At 37.3% G+C, this 11787-nt stretch overlaps 1 protein-coding gene across 1 annotated transcript; it reads right to left on the bottom strand.

Annotated features, from left to right (window-relative positions):
* Positions 1 to 161: 161 nt before the first annotated feature.
* Positions 162 to 11127, bottom strand: LOC113503978 (2-amino-3-ketobutyrate coenzyme A ligase, mitochondrial). The gene is made up of 10 exons (XM_026886122.1): positions 11066 to 11127; positions 10679 to 10794; positions 9132 to 9292; positions 5102 to 5167; positions 4670 to 4771; positions 3584 to 3791; positions 3043 to 3223; positions 1861 to 2053; positions 1239 to 1416; positions 162 to 704 (listed from the first exon to the last, which is right to left on the bottom strand). The coding sequence occupies exons 2-10, from the start codon at positions 10707 to 10709 to the stop codon at positions 544 to 546; spliced, it is 1281 nt and encodes a 426-aa protein (XP_026741923.1). The 5' UTR covers positions 10710 to 10794; positions 11066 to 11127; the 3' UTR covers positions 162 to 543.
* Positions 11128 to 11787: the final 660 nt, after the last annotated feature.

The raw sequence follows: 11787 nt of genomic DNA, 5'->3' as shown, positions 1-11787 counted from the left end.
AATTCCATTAAATTGTAATTTTGATGGAATACCATCCAGAACTACGTTCAGACCTGTAATCCATCCCTAAATGGAGTTACAGCAAACAGAATAAAAAAATCTTAAAACAAAAGTAAATAAAATAATACAGGGACCAACTTGGTGAAATAAAAGACAACCTATAATGTAATAACAATAAAAACTTTTAATTGTTCAGTCCTAAAATTCCATACATTCACAAACATTTCGAAAATGATTTGATATTTACAAAATTAAAATTAATTAGATGTTGCATACAGATCTTAGGAGTTGTTCACTGATTCTTGTCACATAATAAATTCTGCATTGTTTAAAAAATTGCTAACGTAGTGAATAAGCATGATGATCAATGCTCAAAACTTCACTACAAAGGTTGGTATATATTTATTATGTATTGATAAAAGACTCATTTTGAGTAAGGTCCAGCAATAGACCACAATAGGTTAAATTGCTTGATTGAACAGGGTTCAACGGGGTTATTTTCCGAACTATCTCAATTTATTCCTAAGATCGTATATAAGTGAGTTATCCTTTAACGATGCCGACCTGCCTGGCGGAGTCCGCGAAGGCCCGCACCGCCTGCTGCACGTGCGCGGGCTCGTGCGCGGCCGACAGCTGCACGCGCACGCGGGCCGCGCCGCGCGGGACCACCGGGTAACTGAACGCTACCACGTAGATACCGCGCTCTGGAAAAATATAAAGATATTAATCCTTCTTGATGTGTAGCTTTTTATGCGTCTTCCAATGAGGTTGCGTTGAATGCCGCCATGGAGGGAGTATGGTCGCACTGTTGCGTTAAAAGGTAACTTTTCGGGAGGGGGAATATAAAGAAACAGGTAGAGAGAATACACGGCTTCTGAATTTATTACTACATTACGAACTTTCACTTCATTCGCGCGAAGGAACTCCACGCTCTTTTTTGAACGATTCCGTAAGAAAGGAATTTGTTCTTGTATCACCTGGAGTTTCACAAACATTCGATTGATATGTCCAAGACACCCAGCCTCAGAACAAGCATTCATGGATTTGATTCTTGTACCTCTTCAATCATTGGTATCTACCATACCAACATTTTCGCACCGAATACAAGACAAAAAATACATACAAAATATTCTCCTTGGTGAAGGATATTATCCAGTATGGTTATACTTATCCAGTTAGTTTTGCAAAAATATTCCGCCCCAAGTGTCAGAAATATCGAAAATTGTATCACTACTTACTGAGCAAGTCTGTAGCCAGTTCCACAGCGAGGGGTGCCTCTCCCACCATGACGGGGCAGATGGGGTGGTCATCCCCGTTCACAGTGAGTCCGGCCGCCTTCAAACCTTCGCGGAAGGCTCGCGTGTTGTCCCGGAGACGTTGGCGAAGCTCACCGCTCTGCTCCACCAGGTCCAACGACTGGAGAAAAAGGATAGTGTCATAAAGAGTAGAGAGAATGGAGACGGGTAAGTAACCATATAGACCTGTAAGTAGATATTTCACTCATTAATGATGGGATTTTATAATGTGGCCTGATCCTGGACTAAGATATTGGAGTTTATAGGAGCGAATTAAACCAACTGTTCCAAATTACAGGAGAGGTAGCATGTGGCTCGGAATAATTGATACATGGGAATGCCGTCACGGGTAAGTTCAATTCACTTTAAGTTGATCAATTATTATTGTTTCTTTTGCCTCAATGTTATTCACTAAAAGTCATAGAGAAAATTTAAAAACAAATGAATGTCGACATCCCTATTTGTCGCTACTGCAAAAGACATCACTGTAATGCCAGACTAAATCAGTCATGGAAAAAGACTTGAAAGGAGTCTTTAACCCTGTAATAAGACAAAAAAGACATACCTTCAAAGAGGCAGCAACGACTGGCGGTGGTGGGGCGTTCGAGAACAGGTACGGACGCGACACGTTCCTCAGTAAGGTGATAAGCTCCTTGGGGCCGGTTGTGTAGCCGCCCGCCGCGCCGCTTACCGCCTTACCCAGCGTAGAACATATAATGTCCGCCGCGCCTAGGAGACCGCAGTACTCTTCCGTGCCTCTGAAATGTTTTAGAACAAATGAATTCGTGAACCGGAATGGTTGGCATCACTGTTGCCTTAAAAAACATTGTAGGTTAAGAAGGAACTGATCATCTAATATACTGAAAGATGGGCTCTATTACTACAGAATAAATGAATATTATCATTGAAGGTGTGGAAAAGATGATAAGGCACTTCGACGCCGAGACGTGGGGCAGCGTTTCCCGTTCTCCAAAGCCAAAATTGTCGGTTTGTCGGTCCCTGCATGACATATATTTGTATTCATAAAATAATATTCATTTTAAGTGAAATAACTTTATTAACTCTGATTATAGAACTAAAAATAAATAAATAATAAGAATTCTGACATCCACAAGGACTTCGGTAGTATTTCAACCAAATTACCTTTGTCATTTTTTTTTAACGGAAATAATTACAATTTTTTTCTAAATAATGGCTTTAATTAGATAACTACGCTCTTATAATTTGCTAAAGTACTTGTTTGTGTATTTTTTGCCATACACATTGATAATGGCTGTCACATTCGACCGTAATACAAGGAAAATACAAATAAACTCCATGTTCAGATATGTCGAGGTTCTCGGGGCCTCAGTCTGACCTTCATTGCTGTACAAAATGAATACAATCTTACATTTGAACATTAACGGTCATTGGTCGGTAAAGTGACGTCATTTGTTATGCTTGTAAGCTGCATATAAGTGGGTACGGTAAGGTAGAGAACATTTGTTAGCAAAATTATGTTATTGCCGGTAAACTGTCGCAAACTTAGTAAGTAACCTTCTTATTAGGTATTCTTTGTGTACGTACTTGTTGACGTTAAATGCAATTTATCCCAGACCTACTATCCCATCTTACACAATACGTAAAATGTTAAAAAAGATAACGCCTTTTCAAAATTTGGTGTTCCTTTTTCGGCATCCTGCAAGTCAATCCAAATTGCTTGCATTTAATGGTAAATATTTTTCTCTTAACACCCTGTTCAACTCACCGGCCAGTTTCTCCAAAGAACCCTGTAGCATGACTGTCGTCTACAGCCAGTAGGGCGCGGTACTTGTCCGCGAGGTCCCTCAGACCCTGGATAGGGGCCACGGTGCCGTCCATGGAGAACACGCCATCAGTAACGATCAGCTTGATGCGAGCCTCGCTGTGCGCCAGCAGGTGCTCCAATTCTAAAAATAACGATGATATACTTATTACACATGGTGCAGGTTGAATAAAACATTTATGGTTGTTATTCTTCAGACGACATGACGCCGCTCTGTGCACTTATGTGCCCTGTCTCGCTTTCACAATAGCTACAGTCAGAAAATTTCTTACTATATTAGCACTATTGAGCTTTTTGGGGTCAAGAGAAACTGGTGCGTGATGAGCTACAATACATTGCCACATACTGATCAAATGCGGGAGACGTTACACGGAGGTTCAGGTTAAGTCAGTTAGATTCTGACACCACCCACTTCCTCCCCCGAGGAGGTAGGTGTCTATGAGTCCTCAATACAAAGAAAATAGTGGAAACAAGGGAAACTTACCATTAAGGTCTCTATGTGGGTAACGGAACTTCTGCGCCTTGCACAGTCTGATGCCATCAATGATGGAAGCATGGTTGAGGGCGTCGGAGAACACGGCGTCCTCTGGCGTCAGCATGGACTCGAAGAGACCGGCGTTGGCGTCGAAACACGAGCCGTATAGGATCGCATCCTCGCGCTGGTGGAACTGAGCTAGACGGTTCTCTAGTTCCTACAATAATAGCCAGATAAACAATTTACTAGACACTTGGTTGATGGACAATTAAGATGATTTAAGTAAGCTTTTAAACTTCGCAATTTATTGATGATAAGTCTTAGAAAAACAAAAATACATATACTGGCTGTCAAATGCAAAAAAAAAGTGTGAAAATATAAGTAGGCAGCCGTAACTAGTCATGCTTTATAACTTGTCCTATAGATGTACGCTTGTGAATTAATAACTTTCAGTATTCAATTTTTCAAAGGAAAATCATTTCATCAAATATTTTTTTCAGGACTCCTTATGTGGGTTTTCCATGGTTTTCGATTATCTATTTGACCATGTACCCATACCGTATCAAACATGTATAATTTGCGATTAAAATTCAGCACAAAACGAAACGACATTAAAACGATGGCAAGGTTACTGTGGCCTTGATATGTTCAATAATATATGTTAAACAAGCCATATGGATAAACAGAACACTGTTTGGTAACAATGAGCTAAAACAAAAACGTGAACGGATCAATTGTTATGACGTGTGAACGATATGAGACTCCTAACTCCCAACTCGCTCTCTTTGAGATAAATAAAACAAAGTAGTTGTATTTTGGGAACATGTTAATTCACACACAAAACCATTGTAGGGTATCAGAATCTTCCTTATTTACAATTATCTGCAACTTATACCTAATGTCTATATATTCAATTAGCAATGTGATTACGGTGGCAAATGTCTTGCAGCTGTTGAAGAGAGATGCTACTCTACACTCTACTCTACGATATACACCGCGTATAGCGCTGTCCCGTTTCCACAACTACAAGTCTATATGAGATAGTGATAGGTACCGGTTAAGTACTGTTTTATAGAGTTTCAAAACGTTACTCACCTTGTGTATAGTCTGAGTGCCGCAAATGAATCGCACGGAACTGAGACCTGCGCCATATTTCTTCAAACCCTCCCTAGCGGCCTCGACCACTTCAGGATGATTCTGTATACAAAAAAATCAGCTTTATAATTTAACTAAAGTGTTAGGAAGACGAGGAATTGATAATCAGGGGTAGAGCATAGCAGCGAGACTGTCTGAAACGAAACCCTTACCTTGTCTGAAACGAAACCCTTACCTTGTCTGAAAGGGTTACCGTGGCTCCGGCCCACGATGGGCAGAGGAAGGAACATAGATGGGTAATAGTCAGTGGAAGTCTGACACTCCTTTCCGCACAATTTGAAGCGGTAGGAGTCATCTGATGACTTTCCACTCTAAAAATAAGGGGAGAGCAGAGTAAAGTTTTGGAGATTAAACGTAAAAATGTAAACTTACGGAAAGTCCTAAATAGTTGTTGGCGCAGAAATTGAGGAACTCTCCTTCCACACCTTGCACTTTAACCTGGAAAGTTGTTTGAATTAGTTAAAATGTAATTACTTTTGCATGCTTGATAGTAATTTTAGGTATTGTCAGACCCTACAAAAGGTCTCATTAGGGTAAACAGGTGTAAATTACCTTTAACGAATTTAAGTAAAAGCGAATTTCTATATTTGTCATAAGAGTGAAAGAAGAAAACTTATTGATATCATATAAAAAGTTATGTCTACAACATATGGTCCGCGAAACAATCGTTTACTTCATCATGTTTATAATTAGTTCGCAACATCCGACGGAGCGATAACTTGTGCTCTCGATCGTGGAGATCCAAAAGTGCAAAAACAAACAGTTTTTGTATGTCTGAAATTTATTTATAGGTATGCATAGGTACTGTGTATGATTTTCATACAAATCTGTTACTACCTATGATTATAGACTAAAAACAAGTGAAATAACCTCTGAGGACTACTAGAATCTGCTGTCGTTTTTAAAGAGAGACATTGCTCTACATCGTTTGATGCTCTATCTCACTTCCGCAACACCAGTAGTCTTACTTTAGGACATTGTAGTAGGAATGCGGTTCATAAAATTACTAAGTAAAATAGTAAATAAATGGGTAATTTTGAAATCGTTATTGTCTCGAAGATGTTACAAATCACTTAGCTTAAATTCAACAGGTACCTGTTTTGTACATTGTAACTAAGTTAATTTGCATGGTTCTCTTGAGTCTGGCAAATTTCGGTTTTGATTTTTATCACTTGGTATTATAAATTGAAAATATTTACGTAGTGATTATAACGAATATTTTCAGACGTCTTTGGATATAACCTGAATTAGAAAGCAGCTCCTAATTAAGCTATAAATGCACAAGTTGATAGAACAGAGGTAAAGCTACGCTAGAAACGGTCCGTCCCCGAATGGGTGACCACCTATGTCATACTGAGTTTGTCCGTGTTTTGGACAGATACATTTCTGACAGTCGTAACGGAAGGAAAGAAGCTAGGAAGTATGACAAACAGTTATACTAAAGAGTACCGTGTTGGCCAGGTAACTGGTTTGATGAAGTCAGATAGGTAGTAACTCCTTGTAAAACATTAAATTTACTGTGAACTAAGGCGAGTTAAGGTGTACGATAAAGATAAAGGTTGTATGAAAGACACAAGATAAGCCACACAATGTGTATTTCAAAGTAAATATTTGTTTAAAAACATTTTATTACTCGTCAAATAAAAGCCTGCCAAAACATTCCTATCATCCGTGTTAGAAAAAAAGGACTCAAACCGAATTAAAAGATAAGCTATAAAATTATGCTTCGTAATATTTCTTTATATTTTTGAAGGCTTTTAACTATCACTTTGCATCCGTCATTTTAGGTTTGAGCACATTTTCCATCATTTTTTACATAAGATTAAAAGAAAAGGGACTCTCTTACTCCCGTTTGGAGAAAGAGAAAGAGTGCATTCCCAGCGATCTTCCTTCTTTCGTAGCTCTCTTGCAGTAAATATTGTAGAGCAATAAATATCTAAACATGAACAATAACAAACAGATGGCGTGTTCATCTCTGTCAACGTTCGTGCAATCGAATTTCTAAAGTGAATGACCAAAGAACAACAAAAAAAGACAATAAAATTCTGTATAATCAAAACAGCATTTATTATATATTATTACTAGCTGACCCAGCAAACGTTGTTTTGCCTAATAAATTATTTCTAAAAAAGATTCGTCCAAAAAATAAAATATTTTTTTTAGTGTGATCTACCCTTGTCACTTAGGGGTATGAAAAATAGATGTTGTTCTATTCTCAGTCCTACCCAACATGTATACAAAATTTCATAAAAATCGCTCGAGCCGTTTCGGAGGAGTACGGTAACTAACATCGTGACACGGGAATTTTATATATTAGACTAGCTGTTGCCCGCGACTTCGTCTGCGTGGTTAGAAGATATAAGTTATGACTTTTTCTTCGCTCCTATTGGTCGCAGCGTGATGATATATAGCCTAAAACCTCCCTCGATTAATGGTATCTTCAACACAAAAATATTTTTTCAATTTGAACCAGTAGTTTCTGAGATTAGCGCTTTCAAACAAACAATCAAACAAACAATTAGTATATACATAATACATACATAGTATATACATAGTAATTAGTATATATATAGTACAATTAGTATATAGATGCCAACGATATCTTCGCTACGTTTCATCGATTTTTAATTTCTCGCGCGGAGATTTTAATATTACGATAACTCATTACCTATTAACATTTTTGGCGTAGTATAAAAGGCAATTTTGTTCTATATTACATGCATAATATATCTAACTTATTTATTTGGATAAGGATTAATACTGTATTGTTAAAAAGAGGTTCGTAAGTAACCAATAATTTTACTGTATTAAGAAAACACATAAAAATGGTTATTGTGGGTTATCCTTGGAAGATAGACATATACCACCGCGGACTTTTTTGTAGATCTATTAAAGAGGTACAAACCCGCCATACATTGTTTTGTTGTAACTCAAAAGGTTTTGGCAGCGTTCTCGATGAAACCTCTCGAATGGCTTAATTTTATCCGACATGTTTAACTAATATCGCTGTAATATCGTCAGTTTACACAAAACCTAAACTTATTATACACTAAAACCTTCCTCAAGAATTGCTCTATCTATCGTTGAAAACCGCATAAAAATCCGTTCAGTACTTTTCTAGTTTATCGCGAACAGACAGACAGACAGACAGACAGACAGACAGACAGACAGACAGACAGACAGACAGACGTGGCCAGGGACTTTGTTTTATAATATGAATATGTATAATATGTATAAGGATAAGGATAGCTGTTGCCCGCGACTTCGTCTGCGTGGTTAGAAGATATAAGTTATGACTTTTTCTTCGCTCCTATTGGTCGCAGCGTGATGATATACATATAGCCTAAAACCTCCCTCGATTAATGGTATCTTCAACACAAAAATATTTTTTCAATTTGAACCAGTAGTTTCTGAGATTAGCGCTTTCAAACAAACAATCAAACAAACAATTAGTATATACATAATACATACATAGTATATACATAGTAATTAGTATATATATAGTACAATTAGTATATAGATGCCAACGATATCTTCGCTACGTTTCATCGATTTTTAATTTCTCGCGCGGAGATTTTAATATTACGATAACTCATTACCTATTAACATTTTTGGCGTAGTGTAAAAGGTAATTTTGTTCTATATTACATGCATAATATATCTAACTTATTTATTTGGATAAGGATTAATACTGTATTGTTAAAAAGAGGTTCGTAAGTAACCAATAATTTTACTGTATTAAGAAAACACATAAAAATGGTTATTGTGGGTTATCCTTGGAAGATAGACATATACCACCGCGGACTTTTTTGTAGATCTATTAAAGAGGTACAAACCCGCCATACATTGTTTTGTTGTAACTCAAAAGGTTTTGGCAGCGTTCTCGATGAAAGCTCTCGAATGGCTTAATTTTTTCCGACATGTTTAACTAATATCGCTGTATTATCGTCAGTTTACACAAAACCTAAACTTATTATACACTAAAACCTTCCTCAAGAATTGCTCTATCTATCGTTGAAAACCGCATAAAAATCCGTTCAGTACTTTTCTAGTTTATCGCGAACAGACAGACAGACAGACAGACAGACAGACGCGGCGGGGGACTTTGTTTTATAATATGTAAGGATATACAGCATTTATTAATGCTGTTTTGAATCAGTCGCTACATAACTCATCCCAGTTAGAGACATGAGTTTAAATTAAATTATTTTATCCTTCAGACAAGAGTCGGATGCAATTTGGTAATAACTGGCTAAAATGGCTTACATTTTTTTCACTCAAAATAATTTGGAAGAGAGATCCCGCTCCTGTTCACCATACTGCCTCCACTTACTTTAAGAACTAGTGGCAAACTCCTGGATAGAAAATTAAACAAGTTGACTATGACTCTATAGCTCCATACCTTGGTATCCTGCGGCGAGGTGAGGATTCTCTCGTGTTTCCATGTCTTGGCTCGCTTGATCTCCCGCAGCCTGTCCTCCAATACTTCTCGAAGGGTCGCCACTCCTGCGCGCTCCTTTTCCTTCAGCTCGTGGAAACGACGAGTCGGGGTCCCATTGAAGACTACAACCAAGTAGGTACGTTTATTAAGAATCAATTTATGAACAACTTTTTTTTGGTTGGTTGGTTAAAGGCTCTTATGGGTCTGTCGCAAAATTACTAGAGTTGGCAAAATGTCACGGCGAATCTTATCGAATTAAAACACCCTTTATCTGCCTAAGTCAGAGCCAAAGGAGATCGCTCGAGCATGCTCTGCGCGACTCAGGATGAATGATATTCAATCTACCTAAAGGCACACGCATAATACCAAAAGAAGCATACATCTTTAACACACAGCAACGTTTAAGAAATGGCTTAAAAAATTGAATTACAGTGAGTGATTCTGGCGAAATAATTACAGTAGGTAAACAAGATTACAGATAATTGCCTGCATTTCTTACTAAAAGAAAAATTACAGAGATCTAGCTCTGTTTAACATTACAGTGTTCCATAACACCAGAATGTCAAAAAATATTTAATCGTGACCTTGAGTTGCAAATCAGTGTCCCATTTACATTGGAATATAACTTGATATATACATGTTATGATCGTCACAAGCAAATAACTGTTATCTATATTCATGCAGTTCAGCCAATTATAATGCAATTTCATTGTGCAAGGCCTCCAGATAAGTAGCGTGTTATTGTGCCCATAAATAGACAAAATCCAATCTCTCTTATTGCATTAGGTCTCTTCCAGTTGAAAAGACGATGATACTGGTTATATAGGAATGGAAATGGAAAAGATTCTGCAAGGTATTACCTTTTTATGAGAATTTTATACCTTTTATTAAAACGGAATAAATTACTTGATTATTGAGTCTTTATTAAGTAGCAATAAATGTAATTTAATTAATTTATTATTTACGATCATTATTTCTACCATTTTACCGGTTTGTGACCATCAAACATGATATTCCTCATGTTTGAAGGACTCTCTTTTTGCGCGCCGTTGGTTATTACATTAGCGTATCAATACTAAAAATGTGATACTAATATCTTGCTTGACAACGGTTAACGGTTGAATAAACAGTCAATACTTGTTTCAACTTTTCATCAATAATTTAAACCACCAAAGAATCGCTTCTGCTAATGAATTTAGCACACGAACACTTAAAGACAAACTCTTAAACGTGCGTTTCACTTTTATATTCTTCAAGTTATTGACACTTTTGAGAAGTTTCCATTGCCTAAATATTCAAAACCTGTATTGTGTACATAAAGCACAAGGTCGATTGGATCCAAAAAAACCTCAAAACACGACACGTGAAATATTAAAACAAAAAAAAAAACATTTACGAAAATCTTTAAAGCCGACGCTAACTAGAGTTTGGGGACTTTAGATTATATAAAAGTGAAGATAATTAAAGACAGTTGGAATATTTTAGTATATTTGGTGCGTTGTACTCACAGTTGCGCAGGAGTTGCGAGCGGAGCGCCATCGCGTCGAATGGGGGCGCGGCCGCCGCCGGCCGGCGAGGCGCGAGCGGCGAACAACTCTTTAGCAGACCAGTCACGCAGGTTGTTCTGTTTCGAACATAATTTTGTTTTCATTGCACTCGGGGTATACCCGACTGGCGTGTTGTGTACTTGATATTATAGAGTCGGGGATAGATGGTGACTTGCTCGATTCATGAACGAGTTTTGTTGCGTTGCACCTATTCAAATTGTGATAGGAATCTGTTTTGGAGATTCAAATCCCGATAATATAAGGTGATTCTAATACTTCTAGGTACTTCAATTTCCGACTGTTGCAATTGTTGAAAGTTACATTTTTCAGTTATTTAATTCTACTTACCTGACGAGACTCGTTTTCAGCTTGACTTCACATGGGACATCTGCCGTTTGACAAGAATAGAGTAAAAATCATTTTAAGTCGGAAAATAGTTCGAGTCTAATAATGATCCTCTTTGTAGGTACATAGTTGTGACCTTTTCCAAAAATATCCTTACAGTAGCATTTTAAACTAAATTATTATTACCTAAATAACATTATACTTATGGACTTATTATACAGAAGGAATAGTGCAGATTAGTTTTATCCCTACAATTTCTGTAGTTTTCTAGCTACCTTGGCTAGTCAATGTCTTTTCTTCCATAGAGGTGAATGGCTCCTGGTAGATGCCATCGCCTTTTAGATAAAAATTCCCAACAAAACTTCAATATTTTCGACCTGTGTACCTCTATACGCCTTTAAAAATGACCGGTTTCTTCCTTTGAAGGTATTCCGTTAAAGAAAAGATAAAACAGTCGAGTATAACCATTCAAAGAGGACATTTTATCTCTACACAAAGCTACCCATATTGTACAGAATAATATAGCGACTTGTTACGTCATATCTAAGCCAATAACACGATTATACGGCCATATTCAAATGTATCCATCGTTCCTACATTCTCTTTTGAAGTCGCTGACTATATTTTAAAATGCTTTGTACTTGCAACCGCGAGTTTTGCTAATATTCGTATGAAACAGTTAATGGGCACGAAATCGACTCTCCTAACGTTTTGTGTTTTGTACA

The sequence above is a fragment of the Trichoplusia ni genome, chromosome 2 (assembly GCF_003590095.1).
Source record: "Trichoplusia ni isolate ovarian cell line Hi5 chromosome 2, tn1, whole genome shotgun sequence".
Classification (NCBI taxonomy): Eukaryota; Metazoa; Arthropoda; class Insecta; order Lepidoptera; family Noctuidae; genus Trichoplusia; species Trichoplusia ni.
Note: the sequence above shows the minus strand (reverse complement) of the source record. Positions and strands in the feature narration are given on the sequence as shown.

Coding starts and splice junctions, on each gene's coding strand:
- LOC113503978 (XM_026886122.1), bottom strand. CDS start 10,709: ATGGCGCTCCGCTCGCAACTCCTGCGCAACT. Junction 9,293..10,678: donor CTCGCAACTCCTGCGCAACT/GTGAGTACAACG, acceptor ACTTGGTTGTAG/TCTTCAATGGGACCCCGACT. Junction 1,417..1,860: donor TCGTTGCTGCCTCTTTGAAG/GTATGTCTTTTT, acceptor CTTTTTCTCCAG/TCGTTGGACCTGGTGGAGCA.